The sequence below is a fragment of the Notechis scutatus genome, chromosome 7, assembly GCF_049901735.1.
Source record: "Notechis scutatus isolate UNSWTSFEM ecotype Mainland chromosome 7, rNotScu1.2, whole genome shotgun sequence".
NCBI classification, from domain to species: domain Eukaryota; kingdom Metazoa; phylum Chordata; class Lepidosauria; order Squamata; family Elapidae; genus Notechis; species Notechis scutatus.
The window spans coordinates 2,764,387-2,792,268 of record NC_142015.1 but is presented as its reverse complement, the minus strand read 5'-3'; the positions used below and the strand labels follow the sequence as shown (position 1 = coordinate 2,792,268).

The following is a 27,882-nucleotide window of genomic DNA, read 5'->3' as shown; positions in this document are numbered from 1 at the left end:
TCTCTTAGACATTTGGCTTGGGAAAAGATTCAGGCAAGACTTTAAGGCACAGAGTGTTATCTTTTAATCATGAATTTTAAAAGGTAAGCTTAATATATCCACTTATTCCTCTTTTTAGGAAAAAAAACCCCACTGGGAATAATTGAACCGTGGAATATTGGTGGTTCCTCCAATCCTAGATATTGCACTGCTTTCAGTTTTTTTAATCATAACACAAAACCTGGTTAGAGGGGACCAAAACCTTTTGCTCATGCACACTTGAAGAAGAGTGGTAAATTTACCACTTACAATAACCAAAATAAGGCTTCAATATCTCTTTATTTCTTTGATGAGATTTTTACTTCTCTCAAAAAAGTGTTGATATCAAAGTCCATTGAGGAAGCTGCAAAACTAGACGCTGGCCGTGTTCTATGCAAATGCCATTCAAACTTTCCAATGACTTCAGGAGGAAAGACTGCAGGTAGAGAGACTGGTGTGTTGGCCCGTATCCCTGCATCATGAAGTTCCCAGCTCTCATGGAAATCAATGCAGCTTCTGTCCCACAAATATTTTCACAGCAATATTAACAGAACAAAATCATACGTGGAAGACTCGTATTGAGAGCGCTCCAAAGTCTTTCCTTGCTGGAAATGGAAATATTTTTCTCTTATGTACATCCGTGTAACCAAATGTATGCCAACTGTTTTCAGTGTCTGCAATTAAGCAGTCGTATGGAAAACAGCCACTACCACATGAACAATGAAAACCGTACAGAAAACCATAGTTTATATTACAGTTGAGTAAGACTCAAATACAACACTTAGGGTCACCCAGTAGGCTGCAGGTACAGATTTCTTACCAAGAATATCACTTACACACAGATCAGGTCATCAACATGATGGAAAGTTAATTATTATGTGATTGAATTAAGGTTATATTCACATCTGAGTTTGTTCTAGTCTTTTTCTTTCTTCTGCTGGAAGTTCCAGCCAACTCCAGTCCAAAGTCTAAATATAAAGAGAATGCATGTTCCTATTAACATACCCTGCATTGGTTAACATATATAGACCAGAGCTGGACAATTCATTTGCCCACGTGAGAAACCAGGACTGTTTGGGGAGGGCTGATGGCCTACTGACCACCCACCCAACCCCACCCATGATGACAATGCCTGCTACCCCAGGCTAGACTGGAATAGCCCGTGGGCCAGAGGTGGCCTCCATGCTGTAAAATGCTCAGACCTGAGACAGACCAATAGATAACGTGAATTAAGTAAATTCTCCCCCTCCTCTTTTTAATTTTTCTTCTCTCTCTCTCTAAGCCAGGGGTGTTCAAAGTTGACAGCTTTAAGACTTGTGGCCTTCAACTCCCAGAATTCCTCCTCCAGTCATGTTACCTCAGGAATTCTGGGAGTTGAAGCCCACAAGTCTTAAACTTGCTTAAGGTTGGAGATCCTTGCAGATCTAAGCAGTGTTCCCTATAATTAGTTGGCTGAAAAGTGAGAGTGGCTCTTACTACTATTCTCCTAACCCATCACCCATCTGCTAGAGAACTTACCATAAAGCTGTGCTCTTGATCCTTCATTGTATCAACCATGACATTCTCCAGCTGACTGCAGAGGCTGTGAGTTTCCACCAGAAGATCCTCACTTGAGAGACAAAAATTATAAAAAGGAAGCTTTATAAAGACATTTCACAGGCAAAATGTTGGGTACGAAGAGCGGCCGCCCTCCTAGCTCACTGCTTGCTTTTGTCAGGAGTGAGCAAACTTTTCATCTCTTTAAGAAGTTTGTACTAGCCCAATTAAAATGGTACTTATTTTGCACAATACTGATTTTTTTCCCCCTAAATGCAAAACGTTTCAAAGGACAATCCACTATGTTCTTAAATAGTCTTCGAGGAAATAAGTGTAAAGCTCCTGAATTAATAGATATATTTGAGATTCTGCCAATTTCCATTATAGGTAGTTTTTGCTTATCAAACCTAATTGGGCCTGGCAATTCTTCCACCAACAAACCAAAGTGGTTTTATTGAACATGAAAAGCAACGCAATCACATAGCAGTCTAGGGTTGGGAGCTGCAGGTAACACTGCACAAGCAGTTGGTTCTCTTCAAATCTCTTTCTCTCCAATTTCTCTGCTCAGGGTGACCAAGGGTGCCAGAACTGAGATTGAAGAGTGATTTTTAAGAGAGTAACCTGTTCAGGCAGCAAGAAAATATCAGGCAAAGAAGAGAATGCCTACAGAAACAGCAAATTGCTTTTGTTTTCTCCTTCCCCCCTACCCCCTCGCAACAGAGCAGAGAGATTGGAGAGAGAGTTTTCAAGAGACTGTTGTAAGATGTTGACATAATGTGTCTTCCCAATCTTTCTCCTTGGGGAGAGAGACCAAGGGTGCCAGAACTGAGATTGAAGAGTGATTTTTAAGAGAGTAACCTGTTCATCCAGCAAAGGAATTCTGGGAGTTGAAGTCCCCAAGTCTTAAAGCGGCCAAGGTTGGAGACCCCTGTTCTAGGCAACCTCTCCTTTGCTGCTGGCACAAAGCAAACCCATCCAAAAGCAGACAGCTTGCTCTCTTGCAATCCCTTTCTCTCCTATCTTTCTAATCTGGGGTGGGAGGGAGAGAAAAAAAACAGGTCAAGCACAGGACAATACATACTAATGGCGATCACGTGACTAAAGGAAGCAACAAAGAACCTAAGTGGGCCATAGTTATTTTTTTTCAGCACCGTTCTAACTTTGAACAGTGACTGAACAAATGGTCGGTAAACTAAGATGTACTACAGTTTTCTCTGGCAGAATATAAAAAATAATATACATAAAATATTGGGAACCAGTCATTCACTCCTGTTTTGTAGAAACGGTGAAACAAGTTTTTGGGCCTAATGTACCCATAATGAGACTAAAGTATTCCCTTTGTAAACTGTTTCTGCAGCGTTTCTGTTTTTACCCTTTACGTATGGTTCACTAGCTTTCCCCTCTTAAATGAGTATATAATTCTTATGCCTCAAAGAACCTGTTGGTAGCGTGAATCTATAATCAATGGCCACACAGAAGCTATAAGGAAATATGGACATTTAAATATGTTTTCGAGCTAATAAACATGCTGAATTGAAGCACACAAGTTTGCTTTTAGAGCTCTCGGCTGATCTCTAAATATAAATCACAATATTAAATATCAATCCAATTCATCGTGTCCCGCGTCACGTTACTCATTCAAAAGCGCCTGTTATCTCTTTCAAAAAAGGGAAAGATAAGTTTCCTTATGAACTGAAAGTATTTCAGCAATGCTGCCCTGCTACGTATCTGGCAGCGTGGTTTCCAACAGCTGCTTCTATTTTGAGGGCGGGGTGGGTGTGTGGGTGTGTGTGTGTGAGAGAGAGAGAGCAAAGTGCATTGAATGGACTGTGTGCCAAAATGGGACTGTCCTGTCCTCTGTATCAGAACTTGGAGACAAACATTTTAAAGTAAGCAGGTTCTAGACAGGAGCTGAAAATGAGCTGCTGCAGTTGGTTTTGGGCCAACAGACAATGGCATCAGCAGATGTTAACAGCAAAAGCATATTTCGTACTAAAAGGGAATAATGGTAATATGTGAGATTGAAAAGGGACAAGCAGTAGCGCTTCCCAGTCAAATATGTTTTCATTTCTCCTTTATAAAGGCAGACAGAAAATCTAACCTCAATTTCATAGCTATTCAGATTGTTGGCCAAGCAGGGACAAAGATAGCCAGGGAAATGATTGAAGCCTGGGAAAGGAGCCCCTTGTCAGTCAACAGGAGGGCTGATTTACCACCAGCTGATCAATTACTTAGGAGACAAGGACTTGGTGGCACAAGGAAAAACAGCCAGTCACCGGCCATCAACACGCCAATCAACCAACAGAAAAGCACCGTATAAAAACGAAGAAGGTAGAAGATCCCGAAGCACATATTCCAATAGGGAGAAGCTCCCTAAAGATGGGCAACAAGAATCTGAAAGCTCAGAAGAGTAAACTCTGGTCCCGGTGACTGACCCAGATGGATCTTGCAACATGATCCTGGGACATGTGTATTTGCCTTCATTTGTGATAGGTATAACTGAATAATGTGCTAAGGAAGGCTCTTATCTCCTTTAGGAAGCATTAAAGGCTGAGATATTTCTGTATGGCATGACAGGATCCTGCACTGCTGAGCGGGACCACATCACCCCTCCCTGTGACTTGTCCCCCCTCTGCAAACAAGATCGACCGCTTTTGATTGGAGCTTCAAGTCAAAAGGACCCTGGATCTTAATGCAAAACAGAACAGATGCCTGTTTCTCCATGCAGTAACTCTGGAAGTCAGGTGGCAGCCCCTGGTTGACCTTGGCTAATCTCAAAAAGAAGAACGAGACTGGATTAGGTGAGTTTTTGGACAGAAGGCCAATTTCAAGGTAAACTGGAGAAAGAGAGAGAGAGAGAGAGAGAGAGAGAGAGAGAGAGAGAGAGAGAGAGAGAGAGAGAGAGAGAGAGAAAGAGAAAGAAAGAGGGAGAGAGGGAGGGAGGAAGGAAGGGAAGGGAGAAAGGAAGGAAGGAAGGAAGGAAGGAAGGAAGGAAGGAAGGAAGGAAGGAAGGAAGGAAGGAAGGAAGGAAGGAAGGAAGGAAGGAAGGAAGGAAGGAAGGAAGGAAGGAAATAAATAAATCCCAGAAGGCAGCAATGGAAACTATTTCTAAACCATTACCATGAAACTACGTAAAGTTCAACTCAAAAAAGACCCAATTTGGAATATGATACCAAAGATCTTTTTCTCAAAGATTAATGGAAACAGTTGAAGTTGAAATGATGTAGCTAAATATCAGATCTGCTTCAACTTGACCAACTGCAGGGCCAGATATTCCCATTTGGAAGCTAACTATTTTCACCCTTACCTTTTAACCCCAGAATCCACCGAATGATTCTGTGGAGTTGTAACCTGGAGTGTCAGCTGACCAGGGTTATTAGGACGCGATATGTTGATACTATCTGGACTTCCACTGACCGGCCCACGGACTTTGCTCTGCAGGAGAGGAAAGAAAAAAAAAGGTGTTTTTGCTTGCAAACTGGAAATTGGGTACGCTAATAGGATGCCTTAAATCAACAGGGCGCTTCTTAATTGCTTCTTTGCCAATGTTGCGGAATTTGAGCATTTTCCATCAGATTTAGATACAGGCTGTCCTTGTCTAATGATCAGAATTGGGCCCAAAATTTCTATTGCTAGGCAAGATATGTGAGTTTTGCCTCATTCTATGACCTTTCTTGCCACGGTTATTAAGTGGATCCCTGCGATTATTAAGTAACACTGTTGTTAAGTGAATCTGGCTTCCCGCTTGACTTTGCATGCCAGAAGGCAATCACATAACCCTGGGACACTACAACTTTTATCAATATCAACCAGATTCCAAGCATCCGAATTCTGATCAAATGACCATGGCGATGCTGCAATGGTGGTGTGAAGAACTGCCATAAGTCACTTTTTGCCATGGTGGCGCAGTGGTTAGAATGCAGTTCTAGAACTGCAGGCTAACTCAATGTTCACTGCCAGCAGTTCGATCCTGACCAGCTCAAGATTGACTCAGCCTTCCATTCTTCCAAGGTGGGAAAAATGAGGACCCAGATTATTGGGGGAAAGAGGCTGACTCTGTAAACCGCTTAGAGAGGGCTGTAAAAGCACCGTGAAGTGGTATAGAAGTCTAAGTGCCATTGCTAGTTTTCAGTGCTGTTATACCTTTGAATGGTTACTGAACGAATGTCTATTCAGTTTCTCAAGTCAGCCAGGTCATGGTGGTCCCAAAGGTGCTTTTTCAAGAGGCAACTGGACTTTCTGGAAAGTCCAGTTGCCTCTTGGAAAAGCACCTTTGGATCACTGAACAAATGGTTGTAAGGCAAGGATTACCTGTCATGAGATTTTACTCACACATGCAATTTTCAGGAGGTTCCAGAGCTCTTTCTGTCGTTTTTCCTGAAGCCGGACAACTGTTTTCTCATCTTCGTGCATAAGAGTCATCACCTCATCCACCTTAGGAAACAGTTCCAGGGCCTTCTGCTTGCAGACCACTGTATTACTGCAAAAATGACAATCAAGTCACCTGTTAGCAGCTGCACTCCAGGAGGCCAGGATGTTACGGTTACTTTTAGCTCTCTGTCTACTGACAGTATCCCCCCACCCTCCACCCTGCTGTACCAATATTCCCAATTCCCAGCCCACTCAATTTTGGGAGTCTTACCTGAGCTGAACATAAAGGAGCCGGATCTTCTTTTCAAATGTCTGGATTGCCTGTAGGAGCAACCGTACTACTTCTTGGCTGTCCCCATTAGTCCTTTGATCTGGAGAACAATGAGAAGCGTGCAAAAGACGATGAACTCTTTTGGACAAGACAAGAGATAAAAGAGACGTTGCTAAGGTCTGCCATTGCTGGAGTGCTGGAGAGCTACCCTGGTAGCTTTCAATGCTTTGGGTCCACCTGCTTCAAGAATGCCCAAGCATAAGTCTTGGGTTGCCACAGAAAAGGAAATAAATACAACATACAATCAAAGTCAAGTTCAGTAGTTTGATGATGCTGTGTTTTTTATTCTAAGAAGCAATTTGTGGAGCATGCAAATGGACAACTTGTCTGTAGCTGCTTAAAACAACTTCCACACTCCTCCTCTTTTGAGTTCAAGTGTGTGTGTGTGTGTGTGTGTGTGCACGCGCGTAAAATTTGTACATTTTGTATTATTACTCACATGTCATCTAACTCTGAGGGAAGGCTCCTGTTTGCATCAAACTACTTTTTTACTTTTTTAATAATTACACGTTTTGTGACATGTCTTACTACAGGACAATTCACTTGTATTTTCTAAAACTATTTAGAAAATAGTTTTATTTTGGTGAAAGTGTGAAAAAAATCCAGATTTGTATCATCCTTTTCACAAAAATGAAGTGAGTTATGTCAAATTGGCTGCCTAGGATAACAGTAGTACTTTATGTTTTGTGAAATAAAATCCAGATTAAGAATTTGAAGGGGGGGAGCTTGGAATGTGTAAAATGACAGAAGATTTAACACTGCATCTGGATTATTTCTCTCTGGTTTTATAAAGTGGTCTCTGGAATAAAATATGGAGCAAGATTACAATGCTGTACAAAAAAAATTACCTCTTGGTTTTTCTCTCAATTTCCGATACAAGTCTCTTGCCTGGCTCTCCCTATTAAAAATAAAAATTGAAGAATAAAGATTTCAAACATGGTTTTTCAAGTTTCTGTGAAAATAGGTAGAAAAAAGAAGTCCTTTATTTTTCTATAGTTAATTCCCATTTTGCTCTAGGACTTCATTTAATCGTGATGGATTAAATGAACTACAACTGGCTGTTTTTCATTATATTAACACATAAGCACAGGGGGGAGGTACACAGAGCAAAACTATATTATGGCTGAATGAAATGCATGGATTCAGTCTGTCTATAGGAAGCAGGGGGGAAAACCTGGGCAACTTAGAAACAGACCAGGTGAACAGATGGTCTTTGGAAAAAACAAACTTGAGAAAATACAAGTTTGGTAATCCATAAAAGCAAATTTGAGAAAGTGCACAAAACAACTCAAATCAGTTACAGTAGATCTACAGTCCCCTTTAAGTGCTGCACATCAGTTGCAATGAGCTTTAGGTATCCCAACACTTCCTACTGTTCTGTTCAGAAAATACATTAACTAGGGTGCAACAGATATTGTTTCTAACTCTAGTCAGCAGGATGGGAGTCAGTTTTTAGCCAAAATCAACTTGGGGTTGCAAATTTAATTCACTTCCCTAATGAACAGAAACAAAAAGGTTAATAAAGGATTATTGTGTGATCTAGTGGCCAACACAGAACAAAGTTGCTATAAAAATCCCGCGAAAGCAATGGTGCTTTGGGATTCCATCTTCATACTCATGTTTCAGTCCTAACTTTTATCCACGGTGACTTTAATCATCGTAAGGCCATTGCAGATCTATATAACGTGTGGGCTAGTCCCTTTCAGCTCACCTCACAGGATGGATGCTGTGGGGAAAATAGGAGAAGGAAGAAGCGGTGTTGGACATGTTTGTCACCTTGAGCAAATGTATACATATCTTCTCTTACTCTTCTCCTCCCTGACCATTTTTGTGGTGGGTAGGATATATCATCTTAGATGGCAACCTGACGAGGGCCCTTATAATCATAGGCTAAAGAAATATTTGCCTTAAGGGAACAGCTGAATCAGGTATATTATATGAACACGACTTATTAATTATACAGAATGATGAAAGAAAGGCTATTTTTTTTGCTGCTTGGAATGAATGGATATTGGAAGAGATCGTTCTTTTAAGCTGATTGTGCCTGCTAGGCAAGGAGGACCATGAAGGCCACAACTTACAGATCATCCAAAGAACTTCCTTGTTTTCGGCCCTGTGGGATTCTCTGCAGCTCCACAATGTCGGTCTGCAGGGCCATTGTCTTCTTCACCAGCTGCTCCACATCTTCCTCCTTTCAGAGGCAAAGAAAGGGTTCAAAGAAGGAACAGCAGAAAAAGATGCTTGGCCTTAGTGTGTCACATGCTTCTAACGATAATTTAATCAGCTGGTAGCCACTTCTTTTTAGATCCAGAATTATCTGGTCTGAGTATCAAATGGCTGGTTCAGCCAATATGCTATGACCTTGGCTAAATATCCACAATTTGGTGGAGTCACAAATTATTCAACAGCCTCTTAGTTTGACCTGACATGCTGCAATGAACCCCACTTGTAGGGGAATCCACCCAACTTGCCGAAAGTTAGTACCATATTAGCCTAAATTTTGTTTGAGTTAATGTTTATCTCTAGATAAAAATTTAGAGGAAAAATCATCCTTCTTAGGTTCTAAAACCAAACTCTAACCTAAGTAGAGTTTTAAAAAGATCTTCACTGATACATTGCAGTAAAAGATGGCTCCGTGCATAAATCAATTTAACATGTTTAAAGCTTTTGAGGGATAGTAATACTTGCCACTTACAAATTCTGAACGAGAACACCAACAGTGGGGTTGATGTAGCAGACTACCAGAGAGCCAATAAGCTCCAGAATCAAATGTCATTGTGAACATTACAATCCGCTAGGCAGCTTTGGTTAAAGCTGTTTCTCTGTCTTAGCCTATTTGCCACAGAAGCACAGAAATGAGTACAGAACTCTTGTACGGAGCAATGACACGGTTCACACACAGAACTAAGCAATATTGTGGTTTGTTCATTAATGTTACATGCAGGTCCACTCATCCTGACGTGTTCAACAAACCAGGGTTCTTCCTTTAGAGGCCTCAGCCAGTCCATACAAGAGCAGGGGAAAATATTTATTCTATCAAATCTAATTTTAAGTAAATCACAACTTACTCTTCCACAAAGCTCAACAGTCTGTTCCATCTCCTTCCAAGCAAGTAGCAGTTTCTCAGAGGCTGTCAAAGGAAAACCCCGTTATGATTTTTGGTTTGATTTAAAAAGGAACAAGTGCCCCGTTTCTAAATAGGTTGTTAATTTTGACTATTTGAGCTTTTTTTTTCATTAGGTATAATAAAATGCCGATACCCTGCTGGGAAATACATTGGTTTCATTTAGGCAATCTGAGATCATGTGCCCAGCTAGACATTTGCACATGAGAAGATAGCTTGGGTTTAGAAAAGAATCAAACCAGTAGAAATACCATTCAAAATGTACTGTAGATTTTGCACGTGCTATACAGTAGGTCCAGGATGCAAATTCTAAGAGGCTTCCCCCCACCCTCGAAACTTGCTTTTTTTGGCAAGAACAGCTTCTTCTAACTTCCAATCCCATCAGAAATAACCATGATAGACAGACAGACAGACAGACAGACATCCTAACCCAGCTCATGCTGCTTCTTGTTGCATCATCATCATCATCCCCGAAATAAATCAGAACTAGGGAAAAGAACCTCCTGAACGCTGCTCACGTCTTATCAGAGAGAATAAAACTCACTGATTCCAAATTCAATTTGCTCGTTGTATTTCTCCAGATCGATCTGGATGCTGGTTCTGAAGAAGTCCAGCTTTGCCTTCAGCTGCTGGGATAGCGAGGCCATCGCATTCTTCATCTTGGAAAGGGTGCTGTTGTGCCGCAGCAGGTTCCGCCTACGAAGGGGGGAGAGAAAGAGAGTCACCCTCTGCAGAGACTTAACACTCTGCCCTGCACTGGGGGAGGGAGGAATTATTAGTATTATTAGTATTAATATTATTAGTATCATTATTTACATCAGGGGTGTCCAACCGTGGCCACTTTAAGACTTGTGGACTTCAACTCCCAGAATTCCTCAGCCAGCAAAGCTGGCTGAGGAATTCTGGGAGTTGAAGTCCACAAGTCTTAAAGTGCCACGGTTGGACACCCCTGATCTACATAGTCAGCCAATGTTCAGACTGGGTTTGGCACTTTTGTCTTCCTATCGAGTCCTCTCCAAGGACCTGGGATGGGCAAATCTGGATGCTTGATGGTGTTACAGAGATCGCCCCAGGATGGAAGCTGTTCCAAGTAAAGCTGCCTTCTGAAATTGACCGATGGCAAATTTGTCAATGCCAATGATGGTGTTCAAGGGTGTGTGTGCTCCAGTTGTTTTGGGACTGCACCCAATATGACTATTGGAACTACCCTTGCTTGCCTTTACCATAGTCGTTCTATTTCTATTTGTAGGTCTTTGCATTTTGTTATCTTCTCCAGTTCTTTCTCTTCTATTCTGCTGTTTCCAGACACTGCCACACCCACTATCCAGAATTTTTTGTCTTTCTTATTGACAACTGTTAAGTCCGGGGTATTGTTGTTGTCGTTATTATTATTATTAGAGACATTCAAACTATAAGTAAGATGTAATGCAGTGGGGGTGGAATAGTTCTAACGCCAGTGGTAGGCACACGTGCGTGTTAAGCTCCATTTGCACGAGTTGCAGGCACATGCAACTGCCGCTTGTGTAAATGCACGCTTGCCCACTACTCGCGCAAGTCGGGATGCACTCGCCCGCCACTTCCACAGCCCGGTTCTGAACCGCTCAAAGTCTGGCAGTGGGCCACGGCCCAGGAGTTGGGGACCCCTGACTTATGCAGCCCAAGTTTTTAAGACGGCACAGTGGATAAGGAATGGGGGGGGGGTCAGATATAGGAGAGTGCAGAGTTCAGGAGAGCCCCTTTCCTTACGAAGGCCGCCGGGATACATACATTGCTGCTCGTTGTCCCTTCTGAAGCTGGTTGAAGTCCTCGTTCAGACTTCGGATTGCATGCCACACCTGACCCCACACTTTGCGCAACTGCAAGAAGCTGAGGCTCCTTTTGGGGTCTTGAACTAAGGAAAAAAGATATCTGTCAGGGCTCCGGCAGTTACCCTCCATTTAAATCATGAGTCTCAAGCCGAACTTCCAAAACTTAAAGAAGATTTATTAGGAGTAAACATGCCGGCACTGCCTGGGTGTAGCGGACTCTGAGGCACATCGTTCATTGTCACCCTTGAGGCTGGTTTTCCCTCCACCCCCTGGGTATATCGTAATTCATATTCTCCAATGGGACACCTCCATAGCCCAGAGTCATCAATCATGCTCTCCAGTTAGAATTTTGCACAACAGAAATTTCAGTCACCTAGTTACTATCTTTGAAAACATTTATGGAATGCAAGCTGCCCACTGCTCCCTCCTCCCTTTCTGTTGGCAACTCTAAAAAGACCATAGGGACATTTTATGAGTTGACAATATCATCGCTAAGAATGACCAGATGGAGATAGGGATTGGCAGACCTAAAAAGAATCAAGAGCTGGTGAACAAGCTCATGCTAGTTCCTAGGAAGAGACCTTTGATATTTTAGAGGTTTAGGTCTCCTAATTAACCGGATATTGTGTCAAATTCTATCTAACCAAAGCCTCAATTGAGAATACCTCTACTACAACGCAGATTTCACCCGACTTGCCCACTGGCATACAGCTCAGTGCAGCAATTGGAATTGCGAAGGCTCTAGTACTATTTGAAAAGGTCCAAGGTTTCCACTGCCCAGTTGTGTCTGACTGAAGGAAGCGGTGCTCATGTTCGCTTCCTAACTGAGGGAGCCAGCGTTGGCCAAAGATGCTTCCATGGTCATATGGCCATCGCGATTAAATGCCAAAGTGCACTGAACGCTGTGACCTTCCCACTGAAGGGGTACAGTAAGAAGAAATTTTGGGTTCAATTATGATTCTAAGTCAAGGATCACCTATAGCTATATAATCTAGCTACAAAGGCTCTTTTCTGGAGCCTCTCATGCAAAAAAATAAGAAAGTTTCTTCCCATCCCAGATTCTTACGAATGTAGTTGATGCTTTCTGGATGGGGCCGTGGAGAGATCTGAGATTCATAGGCTACTTTTCGGTCATCAAACAGGAAGAAAATGTTGACATCAGCAGCTGTGGTGTCATTAAGCTGGAAGAAAAAAAAAAGCCATTTCATTTGAATGTTGTTGTCAACTTTCTGACTGATGAACCCAACCAAAGCAAGCACAGCCGAGACGATCCAATCTCTTCGTGCAAAACTTTATTGAGCACATCATTTCAGCACTGATGAGGGCAAAACCAGATATAATTAATTCCCATGCAAACCCACATAATTATATTCTCCCTTTATTAGAACAGGTCACATTGTCTAATTGAGTCTCGTATTGTTATGAGAAAAAGTCTTTGGCTCTGGCAAACGCCTGCCAAAGTGTCCTTGGTTCTCACAGCTACCTTCTTGATGTCTCCTCTTTCCCTTCCCACCGGCAAACTGAGAAGCAATAATGGTTGCAACAGCAAAAGCGCACTTCAAAACTTGACAGATGTAACTTGGTATCAATGAAAAGTTTCCCTGATCACATCCAAGATGAGAATCAAGGAGGGCACAGATAATTTATTCAGTAGTCATCTTCCACCCCAATTTTGCTATTTCAAGCAGCTGAAAATTATTGATAATTTCCAAGTATTTCTTTTAGAGGAATCTCTCCCCAGCAAACTCTTCCCCAGCTTTAAATATCAATACTTTTAAAAGGCAGAATTGTATGGTACATTGGCTTTGCTAGTATGCTTTCTTTTAGCTGATGTGTGGTTCAGAAGCATGCCTCAGTAGAGCTGATATTAGGGTTAGGGTTTTATACAACAGCCTTTTATAACAATTTTCCCTTCACTGGGCCAACTGATTAGCCTAAGGGCACAGAATTCTAAATTAAATTCGTTAAATTACAGCAAGGCTGTTTTATCACTAACCAACTGCGCTAGAATAAGAATACTCTCTTTTCCGCTTCAGAAAATGGATTAAGAAATTGAGAAAATGATTTAGCTTGATGAATAGGACCACCTACTAATTACAGGCTTTTAATTAGAAGAAATGATAGCTGAAAGTATCTCGGCATCATCCATAGCACCCCGAGTGCCACTTAGTGAAAATATCACAGACTCACCTTTATGTCAGCCAGATATTGAACATCAAGTTTCTCAGGAAATAATACTAATCCTCCTTCCTGTAATAATTCTTGGTCCTGCTCTGGAATACCAGTGTCTGCCTCGATCTTAACCTTGATGCTCTGCAAAGTCTCTCCCTCTGCTAGAGGGTACACGTGCGTTGAACCCGTTACCATGTTTAGGATATGAATCAGCTGGAAAAAGAAATACCCATAAAGCAACAGAAATGCAAACAAACAAAGCAACAGAGGCTGTTGCTAAAAGTTCTTTCCCTGTTCTTGTCAGTTGAGGCTCACAGGTTATCCTTGACTTATGACCACAATTGAGCCCAAGATGTATGTTGCTAAGCAAGACAGTTGTTAAATGAATTTTGCCCCATTTTATGGCCCTTCTTGACACGGGGGTTAAGTGAATCACTGCAGTTGTTAACATAGTAACTGGGTTGTTAAATAATCTGGCTTCCCCGTTGTTTTTGCTTGTCAAAAGGTTCAAAAGGGGATCACAATGACCCTGGGACACTGCAATTGTCATAAATGTGAGTCAGTTGCCAAGCATCTGAATTTTGATCACAGGACTACAGATGTTGCAATGGTCATAAGTGTGAAATGCAGTCATAAGTCACTTTTTTCAGTGCCATTGTAACTTTGAATGGTCACTAAATGAACTGTTATAAGTTATGAACAACCTGTAATCACATCAATAATCAGGAGTCAAAAACATCCTTTAAAAACCTGGCTCAATTGAATGAAAATAACATTTCCTTGTTCTATTTTTTATCTAAATATACTTCGGACACATATTCCAACACTGTACTGTTTTAAGACTTTAAACAGTAACTGACATTTTTAAATAAAAAAATGTTCTCCTTTCCCAATTGTAGATATTTGTGAAGTACAATGTCCATAATCCCAGACTAAGGTCCTTTTAAATTTTGCAATCTAAACCACCCAGACAGCGTTCTATTATTTGTATAATGTAACTGCATTATACTCTATCAGTGCTCCACAATGTGTAATCATTCATTTCTATTTACGAAACAATATGCCAAAAGTAGGATGGCCAATAAAACACATTAAATCACCGAGTCTTTCAAAACTGTTCCAGTGTGTACTGTTATCACACCCCTTCCTAAATGTCACCCGTCTTCTTTCACCTGGGCAGAACCTACCTTTACATTCAGGATATCATCCAAAGCCTTGAAACAGCCATTGGTGCCATACGTGGGATGAGTTCCTCTCTGGCGTGGGTGCCATTTCAGCATCAGCTGGAGCCATTTCTCCAGTCTATCAGCCAAAACACTACGAATGCGAAATAGTAAAAGTGGGAAGGAAGATCACTACTGAAGAGGCTGAGGGGTAAGGGGATTGATTTCTTTGATCTTCATATAACTCCTTACCTATTTAGATTGTTAGGATAGGGCAGTTTGTTAGAAAATTTCACTTCTCCAGACAAATCTTCAAAAACAACAATATCCAGCTCACTCTTCTGTCGGACTCTTGCATGCCTAAGAGAATACAGGGAGGTCTGTACGTTAAGGGATTTCAGCCCAGCATTCAGTCGGCTCCTTTCATAAAAGCTAAGAAATTTATTGTGTCAAAAAGCTTCTATGAATTTGAATCTATTCTGTCAGATGTCAACATCTCAATGGCTATTTACATCGGTCGTTAAGCATATTGCTAGTTTCTGGGCAAGATCTATTTAACTCGTACACATTTCAATCTTGTATTTTATATTTTAAATTTTACATCATATAATATGCTTTATTTTAATCATGATGCTTCTGACATGAATAAACAAACAAACTGCAAATGATTCTGGGCAGCTTATAATTTAAGAGCTAGAATAAAAAAATACCAATCAGAGACACTTGGAAGGAAACAACCAAAACAAAGAAGAAATGACCTACAGAAGGCTCCGCAGCAACCCCAAATCAAGGTGTGGGAAAAGAGTTGGGTGTTCAAAGGTTTTCAAAACACCATTTATATCTTACTTTTTCCTGCAAGAGCAAGTATGTAACATTCCCACCTCCAATTTCTTTGCAGGACAGCCAGTCTGTGTAACAGCTAGGCTCAAAAGGAGCCACTGAGCCAAAGTAATCCAAGTAGCCAGGTTTCAACCCAACTTTAATCCAGCACTTTAACCACTGTACCATACCACTCTCTTACTTACACAGGCAGTCCTCAACTTATCACCGCAATCAGGGTGTAGTTTCCAGTCACAAGTGATGTTCGTAAGTCGAGGAACCTGTATGACTGGACCCAATTTTAAATCTTTGGTGGCAGTTGTTAATAGGTCTTTTTGTCAGAAACTGGCAAAGCACATCACAAATCATTGCCATACGACCAGTGGTGGGATTCAATTTTTTTTACTACTGGTTCTGTGGGCGTGGCTTGGTGGGTGTGGTGTGGCTTAGTGGTTGTGGCTTGGTGGGTCTGGCAGGGAAAGGTTACTGTAAAATCTCCATTCCGTCCCCACCCCACTAACCTGCTTTCCAGCTCCATTCTCCTGTGCAGGGCAACCAAAGGAGACCCAGCCAATCAGCTGGGACTTGGGAGGCAGAGAATAAATGGGGGCGGGGCCAGCAAGAGGTGGGATTGGCCGGTTCTCCAAACTACTCAAAATTTCCATTATCGGTTCTCCAGAACTGGTCAGAACCTGCTGAGCACCCCCTCTGCACACAACCCTGGGACACTGCCATCAGTTGAGTCAGTTGCCGAGTGTCCAAAACGCTGTTACGATGGTCTGTGTGTGTGTGTGTGTGTGTGTGTGTGTGTGTGTGGCATGACATTTCACAACAGCCAGAAGTGCTTTACGGGCTGTAAAACACCCATTTTTGATCCCTCATAATTTAAAATGGCCCTGAAGCAACTGATCGTAGATCCGGGGCTACCTGTAACAGCTATTCCAAGTTACAAGATGTCTGAATTACCATTGTACTGGTTGCGAGCTGGGAAGGAAAGGCCGGAAACCAGTTATGCACTCAAAAGCCAGTGTACCAAAGCTCCAGTAATCCACTGTGACCGTGTATTTCTGTTGTTCTAGCAGCTCTGGAGCCTAGAACAGTAAGAAGACAAAGCCGGCTACCAATGCAATCCCATATAATAGGACTTATTTTAAATTAGGGTACATTCCTCTATCCACCGAAATCTTCTTTAAAAGGGAGAACACTTGAGACCATCACTTCCTTCTCCTTCCCCCAATAAAGCCCGACTCTTGTAAGAACAATGGATGGGTGAGAACTCACAAAAGGAAATAATTTTTGACACATCAGTCACAGAATTTACTATAAACTTCATGAAGTGAAGTTTATTGCACTAAAATGAATTTGAAAAATGATAAATCTATAGAGGAAGAGGAGGTAGAGTTGGGAGAGCTCTGTTCATTTTATTACCTATAAGAGACAAATAAAATTACTACAGACCATACAGTACTGTATCCAAGGAAAAATTACACTGGTCTCTGTCAGGAAGACGAACATTTACATGTCCTAATTGAAATGCTTTCTCACAATATCATCCTGGCAACCTGTTCATCTCAAATTCAATATGCTTATGTTCTTTTGGGCAGTGTGGTGGCTCAGTAGTTAAACCATTGGGCTTGTTGGCTGGAAAGCCTGCAGCCCTGGTTCGAGACCTGAGCGCCACGAGACAGGATGAGCTCCCATCCTCACCTCAGCTCCTGCCTACCTAGTTCAAAAGCACGCCAATGCAAGTAGATAAATAGATACCAACAATGTTTCTTGACCTCATGCTGGCCATATGACCGGAGAAATATCTTTGGACAGCTCTAGCTCAATGGCCTTGAAATGGGGATGAGCAGTGCCCTCTACAGACGGCAATGACTAGGGACTCCTTTATCTTTAGCAATAGCACTTAGATTTATATACCGCTTCACAGTGCTTTATAGCCCTCTCTAAGTGGTTTACAGAGTCAGCATGTTGCCCCCAACAATCTGGGTCCTCATTTGACCGACCTCGGAAGGATGGAAAGCTGAGTCAACCTTGAATCGGTCAGAATCAAATTGAACTCCTGGCAGTCAGCAGAAGTAGCCTGCAGTACCATATTCTAACCACTGCGCCACCATGGTTCTTTTACCTTATGTTCTTAATATGTACAATATATCATTGTACAATTCTGAAAGCCCCACTGCTTACTCTAAAAGAATGCTTACCAGATACTGCAAAGTCCCAACAAAGGATGTGCAAAGACTGCCTTGATCCAGCTCTTTGGCATAGCCCAAGTCAATGATCTTATGTATTAACTAAAGAAAAACACAATGATGACATATGTGAGAATGCTAAGAATGCTGGGAAAGAGAGAGATTCAATTTATTGTCTGGGTTCACGCCATCCAGACAACTATTAATTACATCTCTGGATTATTAAACATGTTATGTAAAATTAGCTAATAAGATTTGTAAACCATGTTTTATAGTTCAGAATAAACTCAAACTATTGTACTATTGTTCATTATTCAATACATTAGACTGAATATCTTGTATAAATATAACTGTATTTAAAACCATCACTCCCTGGAAAGATACAATTAAATGCCTCTGGCAAGATTATAGATTTGTCTAAAATCCTAGCCCTTTCTTGCTACAGGAAAGCGGGCTGCAGAAGTGATGCCCGGCATGGCTGAAATTGGAAAAAAAGATCCACAAAAAAACAGCTTGCCTACTAAAGCTGAACAGCTGTCAGGGCTCCAACAAATCCACTCCCATTCAAATCATAAGTCTCTAGCTGCATCTCTCAGAAATAATAAAATTGATTTATTGGGAGTGGCCATGTTGGTGTTAGCTGGATGCAGCCGATACTAAAATACACCATTCATTTCCCCCTTGACCCTGGTCTTCCCCCCACCCACTGGGTGTATATCCTCCAATGGGACACATCCATAGCCAAGAGTCATCGATCATGCTCTCCGGTAATATTCTTGCTCTCCGACAACTTTGGGCTGCCAGGGTGATTATCTAGGCACTTAAGGAATGCACTGTTTTCCCCTACTCCTTTTTCCTGGCAGCTAAAAAGACCAAAGGAGTCTCTTTTTAGTTGACAAAAGCAAGCTCTCCATCCAGTGTATCATCCAGTACCTCACCATAAAACACTACGCGTAATTCAAAGCACACTGTGCAACAAGCCAAGAATTGAGTAAGAGGAAAAGGGCTCCTAAATCCTTTGTACACAACTCAAAGAAAGCAGCCCCGAAAATATAGTTTACGCCATCCAGAGAGGCGTGAACTTCAACTCCCAAATTCCCCAGCCAGCAACCTTGACTGGGAAATCTATTTCCTTCTCTCTTTTTTTACTAAATATGAGAGGTCAAATCTCTGAGAGTGAATGAAAGCCATTCCCAGCCTTCTCCCTCTATGGCACACATTTGACAGAGAAGAACTATGTCTTACTTCCTGCACTTGATGACGAATGAGGAAACGTACCAGAGGAATCCTACTCACCCTCTCTTCACCTTGTTGCAAAACTATGTTCTCTGGTTTCAGGTCTCTGTGAATGATTCTGTTTTCATGAAGGTAACGCAGGGCTGAAGCTAATATCGAGAGGGGGAAAAAAAATCACAATCCACCAAGTCCATCATATTAAACAAACACTCCACTGCGTTTTCAGACAAACTGAAACAGGTTCAGAAAAGGACAGTCAGGTTGGTCAGAGGAACGGAAACTATGCCTTACATGGAGACACTAAGGAATCTGAATATGCCTAGGTTTGGGAAAAGATGGCTGTGGAGAAGCATGATTCCAGGACCTATGGGCAGGAGACAATAGATCATCCTGGTCAAATGATTGTCCTAGTCTATTTTTAAAAATCTCATTTTTCCTGCACGGAATCTATGTTATTAGTTTAATATATACCCACATGGCTTAGAATGAGCATTTTGCCTTTAAGAATAAACTGAAAAGGAGGAACAAAACGCAGGGACAAAAACAGATTTCAAATTCGCTAAACTGATTGTGCTGAACTGACAGCATAAAAGTAATTGTAATAAATACAGCACTCTTAATGCCCTTGGCTGCTTCCATAGGTTCATCTGGTAGGCCTTTACTGGAATACGGCCAGACTTGGAACCGTTTCAGCTCCACTCTGCTATCCTTAATCCACTTCTTGGGGTTCCTTATCTTTAGATTTGGCGCACAATATCCTATACTTACCAATATCTGATAATAAAATGAGAATTTCTTTCTCACGCAAGCCACAGCAATTCTCAAACTGGTTCAGATGCTGTGGATTATAAGGAAGAATGAGAAAATAATTTATCTTTTATATGAGTTTTGCATTTTGTGGTATAGCCAAGTAATTTTGTTTTGTTTTCCATGAATCTACCACTTAGTTCTACAAGGGGAGACTGTCAGTTAACAAATGACACTTTCAGAACTGACTTTCAGAGCTATATCAAGTCGAAATGTCCACAGAGATTCTCAATCATCCAGGCCATGGTTGTCTCAAAGGTGCTTTAAAGCAGGGGTGTCCAACCTTGGCAACTTTAAGACTTGTGGATTTCAACTCCCAGAATTTCTCAGCCAGCAAAGCTGGCTGAGAAATTCTGGGAGTTGAAATCCACAAGTCTTAAAGTTGCCAAGGTTGGACACCCTGCTTTAAAATGCAGTTGCCTTTGGAAAAACAACTTTGGGTATATCAAGCTTGCAGTACAAGCTCTTCTACACCGTGCAGATTCTCAAAGCAGGATATATTTGTGATCTTCTATACCTAAAATCATATATATCTTAGAAGGTAAAATAAGTATTGGATCCCAGAGAAGAACGGGGTAGAACAGACTTTACAAAGAAACATTCTAGAGGGAGAGATTTTGATGTCACCAGTCTAGCAGTTAGCAATGTGTATGGAACTGTGATGACACAACAGGACCTCCCTGACTTACAACCACAATTGGGACTGAGGCTTCTGTCGCTAAGGGATGAGTTCATTAAGTGATCCACGCCTGATTTTATGACCCTTTTTCCCCCATGGTTGGTAAGCAAATCATGTGGTTGTTACGCAAAACTGGCTTCTCCCATAGACTGTGTTTATCAGGCTTGGCTGGGAAGGTTGCAAACTGCAATCCCATGATCCCAGATCATAAATACACCCACATGTTGCCAAGTGCCCAAATTGTGATCATTTGACCTGTAATGGTAAGTTCACTTTTTTCAGCACCGTCATAACTTCGAGCAGTGGTTAAACAAATGGTTGCAAGTCAAGGGTTATCTGTAAAAGTAGGAAACGAGGGCCATACAGCAAGGGGTCCCCAACCCCCCCCTCCATGGACCAGCAACTGGGTCATGCAGATAAGCAAAGCCCCATCCGCGGGATGCAGGGATCACGCAAAACCAGACCCTCTCCGGTCCGAGGAAAAACCTTTCTCCATGGAACCGGTCCCTGGTGTTGTGGCCTGACAGCAGCCAGTGGAGCTGGTGGCAGACATGGACAGTGAGGAGGTTGGGGAGGAACATGGGCCAGTCCCGGAGTCTGGGGAAGGCTCTGATGAGTGCTCTGCATCGGAGGCAGAGATGGGGCCAGGGCCCTCTGACAGTAATCAGCTGCCTTTGGAGACGGAGATCAGTGGGGCAGAAGAACAGCTGGAGCCTGTTCTCAACGTGTGCATGCACAGAACTGCCAGAAGAAGGGAACAGCTAAGGAACAAGGGTTGACTCGGGAACAAGGGCACAGGTGGATGGTGAGTGGCTCCTCCCATAGGGAATAAAGAGGAGCAAAAGGGGAGTGATGTTTGCAGGAGACAATTAGTTCAATTTGTTAGAGTGAAGATCTGTTCCTGACTTCTTGCCAAGTAATTTCTGCTACAGTGTGGCATTTGTAAGATATCGGCCTGGCAACTCTCCAAGCCTGATAAAAGTCTGTAGTTGTGAAATCTCATGAAAGACTGTTTGCCGGACTTTGCTGGAGGGGAATTCCCTTTAACCTAAATAAAAGGGGCTTTATCGGGATGAGGAGTCTGCTTCATCCCGATCTTGGGAAGGTCTAGTTTCAGAACACCTGGTGTCCCAAAGGTTGGGGCCGCTGCCATACAGAAGACACATTTTGCAACAACTGAAGTTTAGTTCCTGCTTTAATGAAGCAAATATGGATTTCTCTTACAACTGGAAATCTGTAACACTTTCCACAACCCTTCTTATTAAAGAAGGATGAAAGGTTGTTGTTTTTTTTAAACATTCGTCACCCTTCAATCTCTGGTCATTATGTTTTGCAGATTAGAACATTATCTATTATAAAGGGTTTATTATTTTTTCCTATAAGGGAACAGGATGTACAAAAGCCTCCACAGGAAAAGTTGTAAGGATTGAGCAGTTCACTCATTGGAAAGATGAATCCTCCAAGTTTCTGAGAGATGAGATAATCTCCATAGAAATAAAATACTGAAACATTTTACATTTCTCACAGTATTTATTTTCCACTTTAGAGGGGCAAAATGGTGTGGCATAATTAATCTTCCAAATTCCTGCAACACAGCCAACGTATAACATGAGATATACTAAATTTATTTACAGTTGGGGAGGAACATTGTGACTGACCTACTGCACACTATTGTCAGATTGTTGGTCTAAATGCTGGCACACCTAATGATATTCCAGTTCTAACCTGACAAATAGAGATTATTTTCCCCCAGAATCTCATTCTTCACTTGCAAAAGGAAGAGCATGTCTGTAGTCAACACCATCTTCTCAATTTCATTTGTTTCTTCTTTCTACCTTTTAATGTTTACTTTTCCATCCTGATTAAATCCTTTGTCTGAGTCACATAAAAAGTGAAGTGAAACTGAATTATTAAGAAAAGTATGAAGCTGGAACTGGAAAAGGGCTTTCTCAGATCCATGAAAATTCTGCTTTGCTAAAGTTTTGCTTACCAAGACAGAAAGTTACCCATTCTTTGATGCTTGCTTTCATTTTAAAAATAGCCAAACCAACAACTACAAAAAAAGTTCAAAGCTATGCCCAACGATGAAATTGATTTTAACCTCTTCAAACCACTACCAGTTTTCAGACTGATTTCATTAGATTGGCCCTGTATATCTCAACTTATAAAGAATTAGAAGGGATTTTTTTTTTAAAAAAAAGGTATTTAACCATTACTGATAATTTAATTTCCCTTTTGCACAAAACCATTGCGCTAGGAAGAAGCCAACATGGAATATGTCTACCTCTTTTTCTTACAAAGACCTTACAAGCTGTCAAGGTTGAGAAACATCATTTTAGACCCACTCCAGAGTTTCAGGCCAAGACCTTATAACTCAGTGGTGGGATTCAACAATGTTTATTAATGGTTCTGTGGGCATGGCTTGGTGGGCATGGTGTGGTGGGCATTGCAGGGGAAGATTACTGCAAAATCCCATTCCCTCCCCACCCTACTAACCTGCTTTCCAGCTCTGTTCTCCTGTGCAGGGCAACAAAAGAAGACCCAGCCGATCAGCTGGGACTCAGTGGGAGGCAGAGAAGAGATGGGGTTGGCGGGGCCAGTCAGAGGTGGCACTTGCCGGTTCTCCAAACTACTCAAAATTTCCGCTACCAGTTCCCCAGAACTGGTCAGAACCGGCTGAATACCACCACTGCCCTAATTGTACTCTAGAGCAGGAATCTCCAACCTTGGCAAATCAAGACTTGTGGACTTCAACTCTCAGAACTCCAAGCTGGCTGAGAAATGCTGGCGTTGAAGTCCACAAGTCTCAAAGTTGCAAAGGTTGGAGATCTCTGCTCGAAGAAATATTTTCATTTCTTTCTGACATGTGACAACATAGGTGCCAAAAGACTCACCCTTCTAAGATCTCCTCCTTGGCAATATTCCATAGCCAGCACCGGCAAGTCATTGGGGGCAACATTTTGCATCCCTTCTGGAACATCTCGGGCAGCCACCACATTGGGGTGATTTAGACTAGGAGAAACAAAAGGACACACAGAGAATACACAAAAGCTTGGGAAAACCTGACGCTCAACTTTAAAGCAATGGCTTTATTGAATGTCTGTACGTTAAGCGGCTAACACAGAATACTTGGATGCTGTAACTTTGCAAAGAATTCTGGGACACATTCAAGAGCATGCTCTTTATTATTTTAACCCTCTGCTCACATCCTTAGCCTATGCAAGCAGCACTCTTATTCCAAATCTTTTCTGTTTTCATACAGATTAAAGAGAATATTTTAAGCTAGTTGTTATACTTTCATTTTCATGTATTCCTAAGGAAATTCAATATATACATAAAATACGACTCTGCACACCATACATTCATCATTTTCATTTAATGACCCTGTAATCCTTTGCGGGGTGGAATCTGCGCAACTGAATGGAGCCAGAAGAGTGTTTTAATGGCCAGATGCCTTTCCTGTCGCCAATGTGGAGTTTTGTTCAGCAGATATATTCTCAATGTGTCCAGAGAGAGAGAAATATCTGTCTCTACCAAGGATTGAACTCAGAGCCTCCTGATTGTGAGGTGAGAGCTCCACCTCTAGGCCACCACATCACCCTCTGCACATTATACATTGCAAGATTAAAATAATTTAAACTGAATTACCAAAACATGAATGAGCAATAAATGATACTATTTATACAGAAATACATGTATATTAAAGATACTATCATTTTGAAAAAGAAATACTGCAGAATTAGTTATTAAATGTCACCACACAATAAGCAGCAAGACTTCACACTGTACTTTATTCACAATCTAAAGATAAATAAGAAAAAAAAAAGATTTTCCAAAGACAAGCATGAAGGGACCCAACTTCAAACAGATTGATACTCAGGCAACCCTCCAATCACTTTTTTTAATATATAAAAATGGGAATTTACTTCAGAATAAACATACTTGGAATGATGCTGTATGTATTTCTGTCTGACATATGATTAATTTCTTGACCTACGGAATATTCTATTTTATTTTGGCACACCAGCTTTTGATGATCCTGAGCTCACTTGTTATTTTATGATCGCCAAGGATTCATGTAGGGACCTGGCCAGCTCAGAAAAATGTTCCTCTTGAACTGATACATAGATATATTTAATACTTTACATATATCTCAAAGGTTAGATTTTAAGAGAATTCTTTTTCAAGTGACGCAACAAGGAGGCTCCAGACTTCGGCTCATGTTAACCATACCATTTGGCATCTGACATGGCTAAATAAATACTTATGCAGCAGGATTATAATCTTCATGATAATTGCTAAATCAAATGACTATTTTTCACAATGTTTGTGGGAAGCTGTGTTTTATAGTATTACTCACCGTTTCATGATCTGTATTTCCAAACACCATCTTTCTCTGTTACGGGGGCTCAGTTCCTGACGACACTGTTTGATTGCAATTTGCTCTCCGGTTTCCTATAAAAAGAGGTTTTATTTTGGGGAGCTATTTTTGTTTAGCTCTATGGACCTGATGATGGCTAACCTGTTTGAGTGCCAGGGCTTCCAGGAATTTTCTACCATTTTTCTATTTAGCTTGGCTTAGGATGCTTCCAGTTTGCAAGTGGAAATTATCTTTAAGTCTGTTCCTTGTGAAGTTAAGGGGTTTTTAAATCTGTTTTTGACTGCTAGTTTGCATTCATGGATGTGCTCTGCTAATCTTCTCTGTCCTATTGTAGTGGCTGTTACAGTCCTTAAATGTCATATTGTAGATAACTCCTATTTTTATTTCTGGGTTGTTTTTTTCCAGTTTACTTAAGATGTTTTGGAAGCTTTGGCTGGTTTGGGTGCCAAGATGATGCTGCACAGCCGCAATCGTCTTATTTCTGATTTTTTTGATATGTATCTTTTCATAGCTTGTGTTGGCTATGTGTAGTGAGTTCAGTTGTCAGGCATTTTTTTTTGCTAAAGTTGAATATGATGTATAGATAGTCTATTTCCTTTTTCTGGCATTCTGGATTGCCGCAATGCATTTGTGCTTGTCTGAATAATGTTCTTACATTGTTCTTGCAAAGGAGGTGTGATTTTTCAATAGACTTGTGTTTCTAATTTCTGCCATGTCCTCTGCTCACTTCCACTTTCTCCTTCACTTTCCCCCCCTCTATTTCCATTTTCTGTTTATTATTTGCGAGATGCTCAGTGTCTTTGGAAAATGAGCAACCTATTTATTAGTTTAACTAATAAAGCCCATCTCCAGACTGAAGGAAGAAAGCAGGTTGTGGGGTCCTGAGCTACAAATATTCTCTTCTATTGAGAAAGTTGCACATAAATCATCCAGAAAATAAAGTACTGCAGGAAAGGCTGCTGGAAAACAAAACCACAGAGGGCCTCAGATCCATAAAGCTACTTTTATGTGTCATATATATATCATGTTATATATAATATATACAGACTCCCTCTGTGTCTTGTCTGTCTCTATCTATAGATATATATAGAGAGAGAGCTGATGGATGACAGATGGATAGATGATCGGTTGATAGGTAATAGATATACATAATACAAGATGAATGGATAGACAGAGATATAGATAAGAATCAGAGATGAGAGATGATAGATAAGATAGACAAATGATTGATAGCTTAGATAAATTAGATGATTGATAGATAAGAGAGATGATATATAGATGACTGATAGATTAGATAGGTAGTTGAGATATAGATATACATATAGAGATATACATACATACAGATGAGATACATATACATATATGAGATAGATATAGATGAGATATACAGATATACATACAGATATACAGATAGATGAGATACATATACATATATGAGATAGATATATAGATGAGATATACAGATAGACAGACAGATGGGCACACAGACATAGGATAGAGAGAATGATAGACATAGATAAGATAGATATAGATGATATAGATGGATGGATGATAATGATATAGGTAGATGATACAGATAGGTGATATAGATGGATGATAAGATATAGATGATAATGGATGGATGATAGATGATCATGATAGACAGATAGATGATATAAATAGATGAGATAGATGAGATTTAAAAATCTCTTTCTGTGTGTGTGTTTGTGTGTGTGTTCTATTTTAATCTGCCTGATTTTAAAAACAGTTTATTTCCTCTCAGAGGCGGAGGAAAGGAAGGAAACCCCACATCCACAAGTAAGGAAGAGGAAGAGGCAGGTCTACCAGGGGGGAAAAAGAAAAGCTGGGAAAGGCGGGATCCTCACCCCCGCCCCGCCCCACAACCCACAGCCCCCCCTTCTCTGCCTTCTCTCCTTTGGGGTGAGGGGCGGTCTGGAAAGGAGGGGCGGGGGAGGAGCCTCGCGGTGGCTCGGGGGCGCCGCGGCCTCCCGCGGGCGAAGGCCCCCCCTCTCCCCCTCCGGCCTTTTCCCGCCAATTCCTGTCAGGCGCGCGCCAGGCCCACACCCTCCCCCCTCCAGCCTTTTCCCGCCAATTCCTGTCAGAGGCGCGCGCGAGAGAGGCCCGCTCACCTTGTGCTGCCAGCGGAGGACGTTGCCGAAGCCGCCGGTGCCCAGCCGCTCGCGCATCTCCCACGGGCCGCAGCTGCTCATGGGCTGCAGAGGCGCCGGCGGCGAAGGAGAAGGAGCAGGAGGAGGCGGCGGCATGGCTGGGCCCGGAGGAAGCCGGCGAGAGCTGCCTGAGGTGAAGTCGTCGCCGCCTCAGCAGCAGCAGCAGCAACCTCGCTAGGCCCGGCAGCGGCCACTTCCGCGTCGTGAGGAGGAAAGAGGGCGGTGGCAGAGGAGGCCGGGTCTTAAAGGAGCAGCTCCGGAGGAGGCGGAGAGGCCGCCGAGTAGGGTCGCGCTGCAGCTGAGGGAAGGCCCGCGGAGGCTCCGGGCTGCCTGCAGCGCCCTGGCTGGCCACTAGAGGGTGGCGAAGAGCAGAGTCTCGAGAGGTTGAGCTGCCCCCTGTTGGTCGCCCGAGGCATTGCAGAGCCACCTGTCGCCCTCCCTCAGTACAGCTAGTCCTTGACTTGTAATAGTGACCATTCAAAGTGACAATGTCACTGAAAAAAAGTGACTTATGACCGTTTTTTCACACTTACGGTCTTTGCAGCATCCCCTTTAATCCTGTGCAGCATGCCGGGGGTCATGCGATCCCTTTTTTTTGCACCTTTCTTTTGCAAGCAAAGTCAAAAGGGGGAAGCCAGACTCACTTAAAGACCATGTTAAAACACAGCAGTGATTCATTTTAACTGTGGTAAGAAAGGTTGCAAAACTCACTTGACAGTGTCTCGCTAGACTTAAAATAACTTTATTGTCCCTTTGAATGTACACTAATCGGCCTACATTAAAGTGCAATGTCGTTGCCTACAGCTCTCAAAAGAGTCTCCACTTCCAATTTACACTACATAAACATGACAGAATAAATAAATAAAAACACAAAATTATGCATATACCCACATAGACATTTGGGTTCCATTGTTAAGTCTATCTTTACTGCAGAACTGGATTGGCTTTGGCCTGCTTTTAGACAAATGGCTGGTGCATCTGAGGTCTGAATGGAGGGACCTGCATTTATTTAATTAATTAATTAATTTGTATTGCCGCCTATTTACCCAGGGCGACTCGAGCGGCTTGCACAAT

General features: G+C 41.9%; 1 protein-coding gene across 1 annotated transcript; it reads right to left on the bottom strand.

Moving 5' to 3' along the window:
- Positions 1–299: 299 nt before the first annotated feature.
- IKBKB (inhibitor of nuclear factor kappa B kinase subunit beta) lies at positions 300–27,154 on the bottom strand. The gene is made up of 21 exons (XM_087969905.1): positions 26,770–27,154; positions 24,620–24,714; positions 23,154–23,271; positions 19,542–19,611; positions 18,834–18,922; positions 17,550–17,639; positions 16,309–16,433; positions 14,776–14,883; positions 14,548–14,677; positions 13,379–13,573; positions 12,255–12,369; positions 11,148–11,271; positions 9,925–10,076; positions 9,325–9,386; positions 8,338–8,447; positions 7,105–7,154; positions 6,197–6,296; positions 5,887–6,034; positions 4,862–4,989; positions 1,537–1,627; positions 300–986 (listed from the first exon to the last, which is right to left on the bottom strand). The coding sequence occupies exons 1-21, from the start codon at positions 26,902–26,904 to the stop codon at positions 918–920; spliced, it is 2,304 nt and encodes a 767-aa protein (XP_087826031.1). The 5' UTR covers positions 26,905–27,154; the 3' UTR covers positions 300–917.
- Between the last annotated feature and the right edge of the window lie 728 nt (positions 27,155–27,882).